Genomic DNA, 18,539 nt, shown 5'->3' with positions numbered 1-18,539 from the left:
ATGTTATAATGTTAATTTGATTCCTTTCATTTTTATGAACTAAAAATTTTTACACATTTTATTTTATTTTTATTTATTCCTAGGAGAGAGAGAGAGAGAGACAGACAGCGTGAGCAGGGGAGGGTCAGAGAGAGAGGGAGATACAGACTCTGAAATAGGCTCCAGACTCTGAGCTGGCAGTCAGCACAGAGCCCGACGCGGGGCTCGAACCCACGAACCGCGAGATCATGACCTAAGCGAAAGTCGGATGATTAACCGACTAAGCCACCCAGGCGCCCCACACATTTTAAAGATTTAAAATCTTTACACATTTTAGCTGTTAGTCAGCATACTTTATATTTGCCTCTTATGTAATTTTAAGAAAGTCATTGAATTGATGTTTTCAAGAAAGAGTTTATAAATCAGTTTCTTGCTTACATCTCAGTATTGTTGTTTAAAGAAAACTTTTTGTTCATTTAATATTCCAATGAATATTTAGTTCTACTCTACATTAATACATATAAGAATGTGAATATAAATTGAACTAATACTAACTTCATAGTCATGAAACTTGGGAATCAATAATATCATAAGCACTATCTTACACCTACAACATTTAACTACGTATCACGTCTACTAAATATTTTATATTGATGATAAAGGTTGGTTTTCCTTATGAATCATCAAAACATTCTCTAGAAAATTCTGATAAAATGGGATACAGAAGATCTAGAGTCCAGCTACTGACTCACTGTAATTTTTGACAAGATAATTAAAGCCACATTTCTTTCTCTAACTAGGCACTGGATTGGTTGATGTTGAGGAATAATGTACAGCTTAGGTTCTTTCTTGTAAACCAAATGAAGTAATGCATGTGACTGGTGGACCCTGTGCTGTTCCACATCAGAGGGAAGATGGAGAAGGATGAGATCGCCTCTCCTTAAAAAGATTCCATTCACCAATGGGACTGCAGATCCACTTATACAGAGTAAAAAGAAGGAAAACATTGTCAGAATGATTCAGCATTAGTTTACTAACTCCAGAATTAAACTACAGTTTTCTTTGTGTACTCATTTTAGATCTGAGTAATTGAAAGCCTGATGTTGAGACAGCACTCCTAATTCTAAAGGTTGTTGCCCATTATTTACACAATTCAGAATCTTAAAGATCTGTGTTACTCTGCATATAAGTGGGAATCTTATTTGCATTCCCTTGATGTGGAAGCATTCACTTGGAGATGTTAGAAGTAGAGTTACTGACAGAATAAAAGAGTCCATGCACTGGTCATTTATTCATTTAGGCAACAAACATCTATTAAACACAAACATTGGTGATAGGTACTAGAGACACAAAGATGGCAAAAACAGTATCTTTGCTCCAAAAGATTAAGTCCGGTTCTATACGTCTTCTAGAGACAAAACGTTTTCTGTTGTACTTATGAAAATGTACTAACCTGACCTTTAAATACACAAATATTTAGCTTCAGTAAAAAGATGTTACTTCTACATGAGTACTAAGGAACTGCACTAAATGGAAGGAATGATCATTTATGTTACAGGGATCCTCTGAAACATTTCAAACCAAGATCCACTGGAATTTGTTATCTGATGACTTCTTCCAATCACCAAGACCTAACCTTCATTTTGTTATGGAGAAGTCTAGTCATGCATTCATTTTTTAAACAATGTTTATTGAGTACCTGTGACATACCCAGCACTGATGTAGGCTGCTGATACCATCACTCACTCATGTATGGTGTACCCTGAATATGGATCCTCATTTATCCCTTGGGCTCATCCCTAGGTCTTTCCCCAATCTGTATTTACAGTGTTATCCTTTTTCCTAAAAGGAATGTATTCCATTTTTTAGTGTGGGCTGTCTACAGTTAGATCAGTTATGACTAAGCTTCAGCTTTTCTGATTACCTATGTCATGTTTCAACAACCTACAAATGATAAGATCAGTATTTTTAGGTCCCTAATATGTAACAATTTTATGTGAATCAGATAGATTGGAATGAGATGATATTATGGTCATTTCTTAGTTAATCACATGTATATAAACAGAGCTATACTTATCAAAGCCAAAAGACAAAGGATAGGAAATTAGAAGTCTAAAAAATTAAAATGTGTGCAATATATATTTCCACTTTGACATGTCATCTTAAACCAAAATATATTCAAATTTTAAGGACAAAGATATCATGATTATCTGTCTAGTATTGGGTGACACATTTGGTGAGTAGAAAAAGAATTCAATGAATTTCAAGCATTTTGTAATATATAATACTTCATTTAATGTTTTTGTCGAATTAAAAAAATAGTCCTGAAAACAGTTCCAAGAAGATTGACTCACATCTAATATTTATGCTTCATATTGTTAAATTACACAAGACAAAAGCATTTTCAATCTCATATATATCACATATGAGTAGTTGTAATTCATGAGCATCACCATGCCAAAAAAATATTTTGTATAAAGAAAACGGTTTTCATAAAATAAAGGAACCATCTTCCTGGGGCAAATCCATATAATCTTTAGCTCAAACATGAGTAGAGTATTTCAGTACTGACTACAATATCCATTTTATAGTAATTTAACATACTTCAATGTGCATTTTATCATGTGCTTACCTCATCCCCTTTATAAAGTAGCTCTTACCAGCTCAGCCATTTCCTAATGTTATGCACTAATGGTAATAACATTGTAACAGGTCCGAGAATGCTATGGCCCAAACTACTCTGATTCCGCGTGGCACTCATACCTGGCCCTGTGTCGTTCCTGCAGCATTTTAAGACCAGGTTAAAGACTGGGATTGTGCTGATCCCTTGAACACCCTCACCTGGGTAAAGTTTGTAGCATTTTAAGATTTAAAACAACTTCTTGCTATTATATTTTTCTTTTGGTGGTATTTGATGTAGCCTAAAAGAAACCAAAATGACTGCCAAACATTCATTTCTCCCTATATTAACAGGACAGGTGAGAGTGCCGGAGTAACAAGTAGTTTCCAAATGCACAATGAGACACAGGAGTGCATTGGCCAAAGAGAATGCAAAATACCAGCTCTTGCTATAAAGCTAACAATGTGCTGCTCTTTTCTGAATTAGAAAACTATAGAATATATTTAATAACAACTAGTGGTACATGTTTTCATGTCAATGAAAAGTGGATAAATATAGATTGTTGCTGTTTATGTGCATTTGATCAAATCTTTTCTGCATTTGACATGAAAATACACTTGTGCAGCTTTCGTTGGTTGGGTCACAATTTTAGAATAAAACAAACTATACCATTTGCAAGCTAATTTACAAAAGCAAGATCACGGATGACCATGTTACTCTGGTGGCTTACATAAGCTCTCTCCAGGGTTTTGTTTCAGTATCTCTACATGGGGGCTTAATCAAAAGTTATTTAAGTTGTTAGCACCATATTTTTAAAGAAAAAAACTATCTGGTGTGGTGCTTCCTCTAATCTTGTGACCCCCACCTCTACTAAAGCGGACTGGCATTATGTTTAAGATATTCTTAAATTTCAGATCAAGGAAATGCATACAGAAGACTTGAGGGCACGCCTTTGAATTTTTATATTATAGATTAAAGAAAATATTTTAAAAGCTTTTCTGTGGAATTGATTTTCAGAAGCTAAATGCAACTAGTTCATCCGAAGGGAGCACAGTTGATATAGGAGCTCCTGCTGAGGGAGAGCAACCTGAAGTAGAACCCGAAGAATCCCTTGAACCTGAAGCCTGTTTCACAGAAGGTAAGCCAAAAGAGCTCCATGCAAACGAGCTCATTGGACCTCTCTTACCAGTCTCTCTCCCTGCCCCTAATCATCTATATCTATCTCATCACTGTTCACTTGTTTGTTTGGATTTTTTTCTTTTTCTAAATCAAAACAAAGATAAGGTTTTAAAAGGTAAGATTTAGTTTATGTATCAGACCTGCTTAATTTTGTGTATCCTGTTCAACTAACAAATGCTGCTGACTCTATGGGTGTTTTGGTGGACTTCCAGAATATCTAATCAGAGAGAGGCCAAATCAAGCAAATCTCTCTTTAGCTTTAAAAAAAATGAAAGGAAACAAATTGTAAGTCAAAGAAGTAATTTACTGTGTACCGTTTTGTCAGTTTACGACAGGTACTAATTGGTAGGTATATATTTAAAACTGACCATGATTAATAGTTACTTGTATCTATCAAGATCAATTTCTTATTAGTTCTGAATGCTAGTAGATAACAGATAATGAAATGCCAAAATATACTGAGTTTTATAATATGGGACACCATGCCATTGGGGCAATAACAAGAGGATTTTCTGGAAAAGGCTAACATTATGTTATTTGAGGTATGAATTAGTTATCTCTTGAACAGTAATGCTATATATCAAACAACCCCAAACTTCCTAGCATTTAACGAAAAACATGTCTTTTTGCTCACAAGTCCAAGACCAGCTAGATGATTTTGCTGATCTTAGATAGGCTCTCTTCCAAGCCTGAGGTCTTAGACAGACTGTTGGGCTGCCTCGGCTCCATTCCACTCTTATCTCATCCTCCACATAGTGGCCAGGTATGTTCTAGCGGTGAACACACAAGAGCAAGAGAGGAAACCTAACTGTCAAGATTTGGTCAAGCTTCCTCTTCTGTCAGGTTTCCTCCTGTCCTGTTCACAAAAGCAAAGCTACCTGGCCAGTCCAGAGTGCGAGGGAATGAACCACTAATGATACAAAGAGGCAGAAAATTAGTACAATAACAAGTTATGAATTCTTTACCTTTCTTATATAAATTTCTATTGTAGGTACAGAAACATTTCTGTAATATCTTTTCATGTTTAACTCACTTTTTAGTTAACAGCTATTTAATAATGCATGTCATGTCTTAGCCTCAAATCAATACTGTATAGTAATTGTGTAAGTAAAAAATTTATTTTAAAAATAGTGACTGCCTCAAATTGGTACTAGTAATGCAATTTTATTACAACCAATTCTAAATGTGTTTCATTTGGGTTATGCATGTTTACATTAAGAACACTAAACCTAGCACGCCTGCGTGGTTCAGTCAGTTAAGCTTCTGACTCTTGATATTGGTTCAGGTCATCATCTCACAGCTCATGATATTGAGCCCTGCATCAGGCTCTGCACTGACAGGGTGTCTCCTCTCTCTTTACTCTCCTCCCCTCCACCCAGCCCCCGCACCCTCACGCATGCATATGCACACACCTGCTCTCTCAAAATAAATAAATAAACATTTAAAAAACGAACATTAAAACTATTTGAATTTAAACTTTAAGATAATTTTTAGTATATGTAATTACACAGACATAGAAATCACAATTGATGTCAATGGATTCTTTCAAGGTTATTACAGAAGATTTTGATGCATATACATGTTGATTTTGGATTTACATGCATTGATGAAAATCAATACTTAAATATTAATTGTCAATTTTTAAATATTTTCAGAGGGAGAGCATTTGTTCAGCATAAGTTATGAAGGGAGTCACTTTTCACTATTTTCTTCAAAATGTCTGTGTACATTCCAGTGTTGTTACTTCATTATGAAAAAAATCTATGAATTCACAAAACATTCAAGTGGCATATCACAAAAATAATTTATGTGGTATTAGTTTTTACTCTTTACCAGATAATCAGCTTATTTTTAGAGTTACAATATATGCATATATACTGTAATAATAAGGAAAGAATATTTAATTATAGAATAATAATTATGGGACTATCAACATTTGTCTTTTGTGAAACTTAAAAAACATTTAAGTATGAAATATTATGGAATGTATTCTTTATAGAATATAGAGTAACTTCACATTATAGAAAATGATAAATAATACATAGATGCCCACCAACCAACTTTAATAATTTGAATACTTTTTATCATATTTGCTTCAGATTTTTTGTTTAAGAATAAAACAGATACAGATTAGGCCCATTTTATTTACCTTCCTTATCCCATTCTCTTCCTTTTTTCTCAAAAATAAGCCAATGTCTCAAATTTGGCCTTTATCATTTCCACTAAAATTGGTCTTTTTCTGTTAAACTGTTTTTTCATCTCATATTCTCTTTAGAGGAAAAAAACCCCTAAATTTAGTTCCATTTACAATGAATATTTTCAGGGCATGTAAATGTTCTTGATCTTTTGAGAAACAGAAATATGAAAAAGATCTTGCTCTCAAAGAAACAACAAATATAATGCTATTTATTCCTTAGTTGAGAAGCTAATAACAATGTGCATCATTAAGTTTTCATGAAACAAAGGCTATGATCTGGCTGGCTGACCTTTTAAAGTAGCATCTGATAAATATGTATGCAGTAAAACATTCTACTCTTTTCAATATGAGGTTCCTATTTTTCTATTCATTGATCAAGAGCCCTCTTCATGGTTAAAGCCCTATGTCATGACCCATCTCTCTCCCACACTCCCGCATCCTGCTGTGGGCTGCTAGATCCTGTCACTCCACACTATCTCCTGATTCCTGACCACATCACCACCATTACCTTGTTTTTACTTTGTTAGTGTTCAGTTGGTTGAATTCCATGGACTTTAAACTTTTTCAACTTCTTTCTTCTATCCATTCAATCCCTTGGATAGGTAGAGATCATTCTAAATCCATGTTTTTATCATGTCCATCTTCATAACTCCCAGATAAACCCTTCAATGCTTTACTCATAGATAGCATATAAAATCTTGATTCTCCAACTGACTCATTCAGCTCCCTTTTTTAGATTGGCTCTAGGTTCTTTTCTAGTCTTGACTCCTATTCACTCCTTGATGCAACTTCTAGACCTATTATTAAGTTTTATTGAAGCCATTATTTCTCCATTCCTTTATAGTCCTGTACTAGACCTGATTCTTACATATCCATCAAAGCCTAACTCAAAATTCATTTCATCTATAAAGCTCAACGTCAAAAATTAATCTATACCAATCAGTTCTCACACTTTATTTAATTTGTGATATTATTTATTTTCTGTAACTATAGAATTTTCAAGCAAAACTCATCTACTTAAAATGCATGTGTTTTTTTTAGACAAAGGCTATATTTATATTTGTCCAGTACAATTCCTTGAATACTGCAGATATTCAATAAATATTTGTTGATAAGCCTTTTATAAACTATAGTTCAGTATATTTATATCCACAAATTACTCAAAGGTGTTATGACATTGTTGCTGATAATAGCCAGAATTAAAGCAACGTAGTCAATAATAGTGGAATGATTTTATAGATCCTGGTTAAGTCTGGTAATCTTATTTAGAGAAGTATTATGAAAGCTTTGACAGTTCTCCTTATTTGTAATAAAAGGAAAATGTGTACATTATACCATGAAGTGAACTACTTAGAATTCAAATGTCCATAGATGGAATCACACTTATAGCATGATAAGGTAGAAATATCAACTTACAGTGAATTTATTTTTCTTCTGTTTTTCTATATGTTTTTATGATGTAACACAATTCATTATAATAATCACATAAACATAAAAAGTATTTTTGAATCAATGATTTCAAAACTATACAGATGACTTCTGTGTGCATGAGTGGAAGCCATCTTTAAAATATAGTTATTTACAATGTATCGGATAGTAATTTAGATGAGACTCCCACCAACACAAATGTACATAATAGAAGAGTAATTCCTTTTTCTTCATTTACTTTGATTTATTGTAGACTGTGTACGGAAGTTCAAGTGTTGTCAGATAAGCATAGAAGAAGGCAAAGGAAAACTCTGGTGGAACTTGAGAAAAACCTGCTATAAGATAGTGGAGCACAACTGGTTTGAAACCTTCATTGTCTTCATGATTCTCCTCAGCAGTGGGGCGCTGGTAGGTGACATATGACCTGCACCTTTTCCTTTACCTGCAACTCTTGACCTTCCCCTCCAGTGAGCCTGTTACAGGTTTTAAAAATAAGGTGCTTGTGATGTAAGAAACATTGCATGATATCCCTAGCACAGTGTGAGAAGCTCAGTAAATAGTAATTTTTATTATTGTGGAATAAGTCTCAGATTGAATCAAGCTCAGATAAGTATGGTTTCTTATAATCTTTAAAGAAAGATGAGTTCCCCACGTTTCCCAAGAGTTCTGCAAAATGACACAGAGCAGGGCAGAGGGAGCTTCCCAAACATACACCACACACATGCCCAGACTGAGCAAGAGAAATAGAGTGGAGAGAGTGATAATCCTCTGTCTTCCTTTCTCCAGGTGGGGGTGAAAGGGGTGGGGTTCTGAGGTGGGGAGCTCCTTGCTTACATTCCCATTACTGAGAGAATACATTACAGTGCACTGAACAAAGCAGATCTACTCACACTTGATTTTCTCCCTCCTGCTGTTGAGTGATGGACCTGACCGTTGCAAAATTTTTAAGTTCTTTGAGATGCTCTGATACCCTAATTTAAAAATTATTTGAATTTATTGGTTGACTGAAATGTGCAGTCAATAGTCATTGCATACAGATAACTATAAAGCAAAATGCCACTGTGGGAAACGTGAAGACTTCCAGACTGAGGCACCTGAGAAGAGGCTTGCAGCATGGTTTTCCTATTAAGACATCGATTAGAGACAGTTCATGACAATGAAATTCAATGGGATTTTTTCACTTACAGGCCTTTGAGGATATATATATTGAGCAGCGAAAAACCATTAAGACCATGTTAGAATATGCTGACAAAGTTTTCACTTACATATTCATCCTGGAAATGCTTCTAAAGTGGGTTGCATATGGTTTTCAAGTGTATTTCACCAATGCCTGGTGCTGGCTAGATTTCCTGATTGTTGATGTGAGTATTCTGCACTTTCTTGTTTCATCCCATCGGCATGTTATGATAGTTCTAGCAATGGTGCCTGGCACATAGTAGACACTCAGTAAAAACTTCATGTAAATATAAATGATGATTCCTATTTCCCAATGAGAGGCTACCCCAAAATGTTTTGTTTTTTTTTTTTTGCTGATTAAATTCATATACTTTCACAGAGGAAACTGTCAAATGCTGCCTTACTATACTTACTGATTTCATTTCAAATTAATATTTAAATCCCAAATTACACAAAATACATTAATGGAGAAGTTTTGCTTTTTTTCACTCTTACCTTTGACAGAATTACTGTATTTAAATTCCTCACAGTTATCTTTGACATTAGTATTTTTGTCATCATCAGAGCCTATTGAGAAGTGTTTGTCCCAAGATGGATTTCTAATTACCAGGATACTTGAAAGTCAAAGAAGCAGGAGATACTTCTTGATTTGTGGTGATGGTTGAAATAGGTTGGCTGTGAGTCATTTATTTCAGAGTTTTATTAAACCACCCTGGTGTTGAAAATAAAAGTTGAGTACCATACCATAAAAGTCCTTAAAATACTGAACACGAAGCTGCTGTCTGATTTCTGGGGGAGTGTAGATCTCACCTTTTATTCACAAATAAAATCTTAATTGAACAATGATTTTTAAAAATCATTTTCCTTAACTTCCAGAGATTTACTTCTTAAATGCCTTTTAAATCAGTAGTCTATTCATAATGGGCAAAAAGAAATTTAAAGGGCTTTTCTCCAGAAAAGACTAGGCAAGCCAGTGGATCCAGGGCACAGCCAGTGGAGGCAGGGCACAGACAGACGGTGGAGACAGGGCACAGCCAGTGGAGGCAGGGCACAGCCAGTGGGACAGGGCACAGCCAGTGGAGGCAGGGCACAGACAGCCAGTGGAGACAGGGCACAGCCAGTGGAGACAGGGCACAGACAGTGGAGACAGGGCACAGCCAGACAGTGGAGTCAGGGCACAGCCAGACAGTGGAGACAGGGCACAGCCAGTGGAGACAGGGCACAGACAGTAGAGGCAGGGCACAGCCAGACAGTGGAGTCAGGGCACAGCCAGACAGTGGAGACAGGGCACAGCCAGTGGAGACAGGGCACAGACAGTGGGACAGGGCACAGCCAGTGGAGACAGGGCACAGCCAGTGGAGACAGGGCACAGACAGTGGGACAGGGCACAGCCAGTGGAGACAGGGCACAGCCAGTGGAGACACGGCACAGACAGACAGTGGAGACAGGGCACAGCCAGTGGAGACAGGGCACAGCCAGTGGAGACAGGGCACAGACAGACAGTGGAGACAGGGCACAGCCAGTGGAGACAGGGCACAGCCAGTGGGACAGGGTACAGCCAGTGGGAACAGGGCACAGACACATGGGGGCGGATACAGGATGACACTCACAGCCAACAAAGGAGGAGGAGGACTCTGGAATCTGCAAGAAAACACAATGTGCTAAATAGTGCATTTTGAAGATAATATTCTGCTGATTGTAATCCCTTGGAAATTAAATTTCCCTTGGAAATATTTTGATATATAAAATTTGTGTAGTAAAACAACAAAAAAAGGCCCTTTCATGAAAACCGTTCTTTTTTATAGTTTCAAATTAAAAACATCAACTTTAAATCCAATATGAACTTTCTAATCACCAAACAGAAGAAAAGATAAGACAAAGAAAGTTCTTTGAATTTAAGGGGGGAAAATATATTTTCCTATTTTTTTCTAACCTGCCTAAAGCAAATCCACTATTAAATGTAATATATAAAGGCTTCAGGCAGAATTACGTCAAAAAAATATCTGCTATTTAATGTGTCTCTGTAATATTAAAGGCATTAAATCAATATGACCTGAATATAAAGAAATTCTTAGGAGAAATCTAGTTGTCCTGCAGCTGATGTTCATAATACTGATCATATCCTCATATTTACCTTCTTAAATTTAAGAAAACTTATTGGGACACCTGGGTGGCTCAGTCGGTTAAATGCCCGACTTCATCTCAGGTCATGATCTCACAGTTCATGAGTTCAAGCCCCACATCAGGCTCTGTGCTGACAGCTCAGAGCCTGCAGCCTGCTTCAGATTCTGTCTCCCTCTCTCTCTGTCCCTCTCTCTCTCAAAACTAAATATTAAAAATAAGCTTCTTACGAAAATATGTTAAATTCAATCAATACCTTGCTTTATATCAAATATATTATTGATCATCTATTTTGTTATGAAAGATACAAATAAGAATGTCATTTTTCTGGCTTTTGGCTTACAGTTGACTAGTGAGGACAGATATGTATACAATGTGAAGATGACATCGGTATTAGAAGTGCTGTTCATTTCACCAAGGAAGGGAGAAAGACTTTGTGAGGGCAGCACAATGTAAGCTGGAGTTTGAGAGATGAGAATGTAAGCAGGTACAGCCTAGGGGAGGGACACCAAAGTGTTAAAATATCAAAGCATACCAAGCAGGGCCTGTTCAAGAAACAACAGTAGAAGGTAAGAACAGTGCCACAGGGTGAAAGCATGTGTATTGTAGTTGGATGATGACGTAAGAAATGTAAGTTGGAGAGGTGTTCAAAGTATCTGAGATACCATCTAAAGAATGTAGACCTAATCTGGTAAAAGAAGGAAAGGAAGGAAGGAAGGAAGGAACCCATGAAAGAAAGAAAGAAAGAAAGAAAGAAAGAAAGAAAGAAAGAAAGAGAGAGAGAGAGAGAGAGAGAGAGAGAGAGAGAGAGAGAGAGAGAAAGAANAGAGAGAGAGAGAGAGAGAGAGAGAGAGAGAGAGAGAGAAAGAAAAGAAAAGAAAAGAAAAGAAAAAAGAAACCCGTGAAGCATTATCTATGGAAAGTAGCACAAAAAGCTCGCTCTATTAGAGAGAGAAATTTGGTAAGGTAGTGCCTTATGGAATAGAAAGGAGATAATTTAGAGGCCAAAAGACCAACTAAGAGATTCCTCCAGAAAGACGAGAAAGTCTAAATGTATCTCCTCACATTTCACTACACAAGTCACATAAAGTCAGGTAACTTAGCATTTCTTTTAATTAGCCAGTAAGTATTCTCTTGTTCAGAATTTTTTTCTTATGTCCTATTTTTGCCTTTCATCCTTTAATGTATGCTTATTTCTTTTTGATTCTGTCTTCAGGGAAGATAAAATAATTCAGGTCCTCATATTTTATATACAGAAAATCTTTGCAACAAATGATAATTCAATAACTTTATTTTTCAATTACCTGTGGAAATAGGGCTCACAAAGCCTAAATGTTTAGATTTTAGGAAAAATATGTAAACCATTTAAGATAAATTTTTGTAGTTCAATTTTTGCCAGATTCAAAGGTTTTGTTATTTCACATTATATATGCCAAATTAATTTGAATTTTTGTTGCAAAATTTTTCTGTGTGCTTCATTTATTTTTATTTTATTTTTATTTTTTAACTTTTATTTATTTTTGAGAGACAGAGAGAAACAGAACATAAATGGGTGAGGAGCAGAGAGAGAGGGAAACACAGAATCCAAAGCAGGCTCCAGGCTCTGAGCTATCAGCACAACCCGACACAGGGCTCAAACCCACGGACCGTGAGATCATGACCTGAGCTGAAGTTGGACGCTTAGCAGACTGAGCCACCCAGGCGCCCCTCATTTATTTTTCTTTAAGAAAGTTTTTTTTTCAAATATCCATTCACACCATACTCTTAAAAGTTATATTACACATCAATTTTTACTTTTCTGCTTTTGAAATTCAAGTGCCATTTAGGGAAATATACTTTTTCTTAGATTATATATTTTTAATGAGTTTTCTATGTATTTTCAAAGGAAATCAGACATTTCTGAGCCATCTATGAGAGTTGTTCTTTTCCTTTTTAGTTGGTATTTTAGAACTTCTATTAACTATATTAATTATCTGTATAAATGACCAAAAAAATTATTTTCACAGTTTCTAATTAGTCATACTAAAATCTCATTTTTTTTAACAGGGTTATTTTTATTTCATTTTTTAAAGTTTACTTATTTATTTTGAGAGAGAGATCAGGAGGGGCAAAAAGAGCAGTAGAGAGAGAGAGAGAATCCTGTCAGGGCAGAGCCCGATACAGGGCTTGAATTCATAAACCATGAGAGCATGACCTGAGCTGAGATCAAGAGTCAGATGCTTAACTGAGCCGCCCAGGAGCCACTAAAATCTCAATTTTTCTTTTTTTAGTTAATTGTTTTAATCTGACCTAATTAATGGTTTTATGCCCTCATACAGAAGTTGACAAAGCCACTATTTAGAGGTCCAGATCTTTCTGAGTGTGTTGGTGCTCAGATTCGCCAGTGGTTTGTGGACTTCACCTGTGTACTTTCACTGTTTTCATCATCTCCCTTTCGGGTCTGCTAAATAACATGAGAGATGTTAGAATTTCACAAATCTGTAGATGGAGATTGCACCTCTATGGTATTGTTTCTTGTTTTACATTTAATTTTTTAAAAACCCATTCTTGTCAAAAATCTTGGAAAGAGAACATGTATAGCTTCTTCTTTCTCATAAGTTTATGGCAGTGGTTCTCAAAGTATGGCTCACAGAGCAGTATGGTTAGCTATTCCTGGGAACTTGAAGAAATGCACATTCTCAAGCCCTTATCCCAAATGTGCTAAATCAGACTCTGCCAGCAGACTGTGTTCTCAGCTAACCCTCCACGTGATTTTGATACTCACTAGAGATAGAGAACTGCTGGTTTATCACACAGAGCAAGATTGAACAGGGTGAACATAGCATTTTTGTCTGTAAATAAGAAAACTGTTGCTTTCTCTGTGTAGGTCTCATTGGTTAGCTTGACTGCAAATGCCTTGGGTTACTCAGAACTTGGTGCCATCAAATCTCTGAGGACACTAAGAGCTCTGAGGCCACTGAGAGCCTTATCGCGGTTTGAAGGAATGAGGGTAAGAGCAAATGCTTTACAAATTGCTGGAATTATAATTGAGAACAGACTGACATTTTGTACCTCAGAAATGATAAATCCATGGAGAATTTATGTCTTATACATTCATACTGGTGGAACCGACTGATCAATAAAATTTGTCAGATGTCCATAAACTTGACACTGTTGGAGACACATAATAGAATGCCTAAGTGATTGCTTCTAATTAGAAACAATTAGACTGCTTCTAAGTAGATTTTTCACTCTGTAGGAAATCTCAATCATGTTGCATAGACTTCAGATGTGAGTCAAGATTAGTTATGTTCATTCCATTTGTAAATGTGCAGGAAATCCCACTGACTATAATTCAAAACCACCAAAGAATTCCTCATCATCTCTTCATTGCTCCTATGATGTGTTTTGAGCCTTTTAAAACCTGAATCTGGCCCTTTAGCTTTCAAACACAGGCTGAGATGGCGAAAAAGTAGGCCAGCTGTGGAAATCTCACACTCATTTAGAAAGGTGATACGTAAGAACAAGGAGGAATTTGTGCTGCCATTTGTCATCCCCCGGGGCACATAACCTGAGAGCACACATCCTCAGCATGGAGGAAATGATGACACCCTGTCTCTATGGATTTAGCTATTCAAAAAGAAACTCTTAGAAAATGACACTTTTTCTGATAATTTGAAAACGGTTACTTGGGACTTCCTCTGAATGTTGCAAACATAACCAGAAATGAATGATGTGCGTGTGTGTGTGTGTGTGTGTGTGTGTGTGTTGGTGTGTGCATGGTTGCATAGAAAGGAATTGTTGCTGTTAAATTATTTTCTCTTTACCAATTTAATATCAGTTTTTGCAGTAGTAGTTCTCTTAAGAAGAGGAATCAAACTTTCAGTACTAAAATAATTTTCATATTTTCTTTATCAAATTTGCATAGAGAGTCCTTCCATGCATCTAACTGTCTTGGAAAACATGTGTGTTATTTCTTTGCTATCCAGTTGTGTGTGTGTGTGTGTGTGTGTGTGTATGTGTGTGTAACTCTGTTAACCAGTATCATCACCTCACATTTACAGAGCATTCTTTGTCATGAACTTAAAAATGAACTGTCAAGTCTACAAGTACTTCTGAATTATTAGAGAGTTGAAATTCTGGTAGTAACTTAATACTGTATTAAGTTCTTTTAAGCTACTTTCATTTAAAAATACATTAAAATATTGTCCTTTACTGAATAGGCTCCAGGTGCCAATTTGCAGATGAATTGTGCCTTTTGCCAAGTACTCATTTGGTATTGTTGCTGTAAGATATCATTATTCATATATTTACATGTATGTATGTATGTATTTGTATATACTTTTTATACCATAAACCATTTGAGGAAGGTTAATACATGGATTTCTCATATTTTATATGTCAGTTCATCGATAAAGTTTATTTCTGATATAGGTTAGGTGCACTTGCACAGAAAAAGATATTAGGCTGGATATTTCCTTAAGGGATAATTTTAAGAAGTGCTGAAAAAACGTTTCCTGAAAGTCCTAGTTAATTGAGAAAGCGGCAAGGAACAAAGCCATTAAGTGAAAACCTTGGGCTCAAATTGCAATGTTTTATGAGAATTTTCTTCAGAAAGGAATTCCCCAACGGAGGATCAGAAAAATGAAATAACTTGCCCAAAGGTGCACAGCTAATTTGTGATGTCAACTGGACCACAGATCTCCTGCTTTCCAAACCCTTTATTCCCCATCACATAGCCAATTTCCATGTTCCGATCTCTTTGCCCCAAAATTTGCATGTGTAGGATGAACCTAGACTACATTGCTTGGGACAGTCCTGGCTCACACTTGCTTTATCAGAATAATTATTATTAGTGTTCCCTTTTGCCCTGGACAATGACCCTCAAGTGTGTTCTCTTTCACTTTCAAATTGTGGATAATAAATTTTATGGTTTGCAAATTTTTAGAAATTGTGATATCCACATGGTGACCCTGATTTTATAGCCAGGTCACTATTTGCACCTGTAATTATTCTCTCCACTTATAATCAGTTCCATTCTTTGAGGAAAATGTGCTATGTGTATGTTCTTGCCTCTTGAGAAAATATTTCTACAATATAAAATTTATTTATACTATTCTGAACTATAATTATAAAGGTGTTTGTTTTTTTTTTTTTACTGGAGCTGCCAGGTACTGCAGATAGTTTCTACCCAATATTTAACTTTAAAAGCAGACATATGTTCTGTCATCTGAATGCTGTTCTTTTCGTAGTGTTTAAAATGGTCATTGACTTTTCATTTGTTTTCCCTTCTCATTTCTGTGCCAGGTTGTTGTCAATGCTCTTTTAGGAGCCATTCCATCTATAATGAATGTACTTCTGGTTTGTCTGATCTTTTGGCTAATATTCAGTATCATGGGAGTGAATCTTTTTGCTGGCAAGTTTTATCATTGTATTAACTACACCACTGGAGAAATGTTTGATGTAAGTGTGGTCAACAACTACAGCGAATGTAAAGCCCTCATAGAGAGCAATCAAACTGCCAGGTGGAAAAATGTGAAAGTAAACTTTGATAATGTAGGACTTGGATATCTTTCTCTGCTTCAAGTAGTAAGTAACCACTTTATTATTCTCTGTGATGTATTATTAACATGAGTCTGAAGTCTTCTCTCGCAGTATTTCCAAAAACATACTTCCTCAAGTCCATCTGCCTAGATTTTTTTCTAAGCATTGTTAAACTATCTTTTCTGCACCATGTTGGAAACTGGACGGCTCTACAAAGTTTACGGTCTTTCAGACTATGCATTAGGTACCCTAGCACCAGCCCTTTGGTACTGACATTTTTATGTAGGCTCCTACTGTTTTGCCCCACCCTTGCTCTGAGCCAAGTAGAGCCAGTGCCCCGAGGGTGGGGCTGGAAAAAGTGTGTGTGGGTAAGAGGAGAGGAGTGGTAGATCTCTGTACTTCTTGGCTACCAGACAGTATCAAACCCTCATCAAGTCTTCACCCACTTAACCTCACCACCACCACCACCAAGCCCCCCACCTTAACATCTGTCACACAGACTCCTACTGTTCCCACCGTTCCTGCCTGCTGCTTGAACTCGTTCAGATAATCAAGTCCTTTATGTCTGTTATAAATTCATAAACAATCTATCCAGCATCTCAGCTGACCACTCCCTGAGCTGGTCCACCTGCATGATACCCAACACTGTATGAATATTAGGGGGAAGAACAGGTTCTGTGGCTCTAAGGAACAGAAAACAATGTATAAGACTTTTGTTTTCAGGTTTGCTATGTCTGCACAAAAACCATAATATTTAATAAGTAAATTACAGTAAAATATATTTGCTTTCTGACTAGGAAACTATGTTGTTTTATGGAATAATTCTCTTAAAATAGTATAATCAACAATATGTAGATTTTTGAGAATGAGTCATCATGATTCGTGATCGGCGAAAATACCATTTAGAAGAAAATAAGTAGAATGGAAAGCATTTAGATCAAGCAGTGCAGCCTAATTTTTAACTTGTCTGATGCTAGTACTATATACATCAAATTATTTTATCAAATGTTGTGTTATATTCTTAGAGGCATGTCAGAGTCAAATATTGTTGATAATTGCTTTTATGGTAGCATATTGTTATAATCTGTCATGGTTTAATTATAGGTTTATATGAAGTTGAAATACTTTCTATGATATTACAAACTTTGACCAGAGTTTAAATGCTAACCCCAAACTATTTTATATACCTGTTTTTGAATGAATCTTGATCAATCTGATTCTTTCTTTTCTAAAATTATAATTTGTGGGGGAAAAATTAAATGGTATGACTTTTTTTACAGGCTACATTTAAGGGATGGATGGATATCATGTATGCAGCTGTTGATTCACGGAACGTAAGTCTGTTTAGAGGAAAATTGTTTAATTTGATCCAGTGAATATTTCCACAGTGTTGTAATTTAGTGATAAACAAAACAAGTCAATTTATAGAAAACATCTATTTTACAAAAATAAAATATTCAGCCTTGCATTATTTCTTCCAAAATTTGATTTAAATGTTTTTCTCTACTCACCATAAATCTTTTACCATGTCTTTTCTAGCATCGAGCATGACACCCAGCACTTAAAAACTTGTTGATTTTGCAAAAAGAGAATTGTATTTTTGGGTTCGATAGGTCGGCCCATTTATACATTAGAAGGCTTCAACAAAGAACGCACTTCCTTTGTCTGTCACAGATTTCCTCCATCTTTTTATCTTCCTTGTAATAGAAGAATCTAATGGTGGAGGGGAAACAGAAAACAAAAGAAACAAACCTTTATGTTCTCTCTGGGAAGTGAGATTTTGTGGTAGAAGGCAGGCGCCTTCACAATCTACTTTACACACCTCAGCACCTTTGAAATTTTGTGTACAATTTTCATTAATGTTTTACTATTTAACAAGGGAAGAGGAAATCACATTTTGGAAAAAAAAAAAGATTACCTTCTGGTATATTGCAGGAGCATAGTAATTAAGCTCAAAATGTTACTTTCCTAGCACCAATAACCAGGTGGTAACTGAGAAAGAACTCCTGAGGGGTTTTTTTCCACCTTATTTTAAAAAGAGAAAGAGAGAGCAGAAGAACTAAAAGCTCAGCCTCAATGCTTATACAGTGTATCTCTATATCAAGAATCTAGTTATGTGCTCTTTTGAATAATAATAATAATTAATTGATTAATTAATTATTACTACTCTTTCTACTAAGGGCTTTCTATACAATCACATTGAATCTTAAGTAATAATGTTATTGTGTGGTTGACATTAACTGCATTTCACTATTGCAGCAAAGAGGCTCAATGCATTAAGTGGTTGTATACGTTTTTGAACTCTGACCACAAGCA

General features: G+C 35.9%; 1 protein-coding gene across 1 annotated transcript in view; it reads left to right on the top strand.

Moving 5' to 3' along the window:
• SCN2A (sodium voltage-gated channel alpha subunit 2) overlaps positions 1 to 18,539 on the top strand; it is an 89,074-nt gene that overhangs the window by 58,977 nt on the left and 11,558 nt on the right. The window contains exons 18-23 of the mRNA XM_039241998.1: positions 3,617 to 3,737; positions 7,657 to 7,811; positions 8,591 to 8,764; positions 13,567 to 13,689; positions 15,987 to 16,268; positions 17,504 to 17,557. Coding sequence (XP_039097929.1) covers positions 3,617 to 3,737; positions 7,657 to 7,811; positions 8,591 to 8,764; positions 13,567 to 13,689; positions 15,987 to 16,268; positions 17,504 to 17,557 — 909 coding nt within the window. The remainder of the gene's footprint in view (positions 1 to 3,616; positions 3,738 to 7,656; positions 7,812 to 8,590; positions 8,765 to 13,566; positions 13,690 to 15,986; positions 16,269 to 17,503; positions 17,558 to 18,539) is intronic.

Source organism: Hyaena hyaena, unplaced genomic scaffold, assembly GCF_003009895.1.
Source record: "Hyaena hyaena isolate Hyena2069 unplaced genomic scaffold, ASM300989v1 scaffold_207, whole genome shotgun sequence".
NCBI lineage: Eukaryota > Metazoa > Chordata > Mammalia > Carnivora > Hyaenidae > Hyaena > Hyaena hyaena.
Note: the sequence above shows the minus strand (reverse complement) of the source record. Positions and strands in the feature narration are given on the sequence as shown.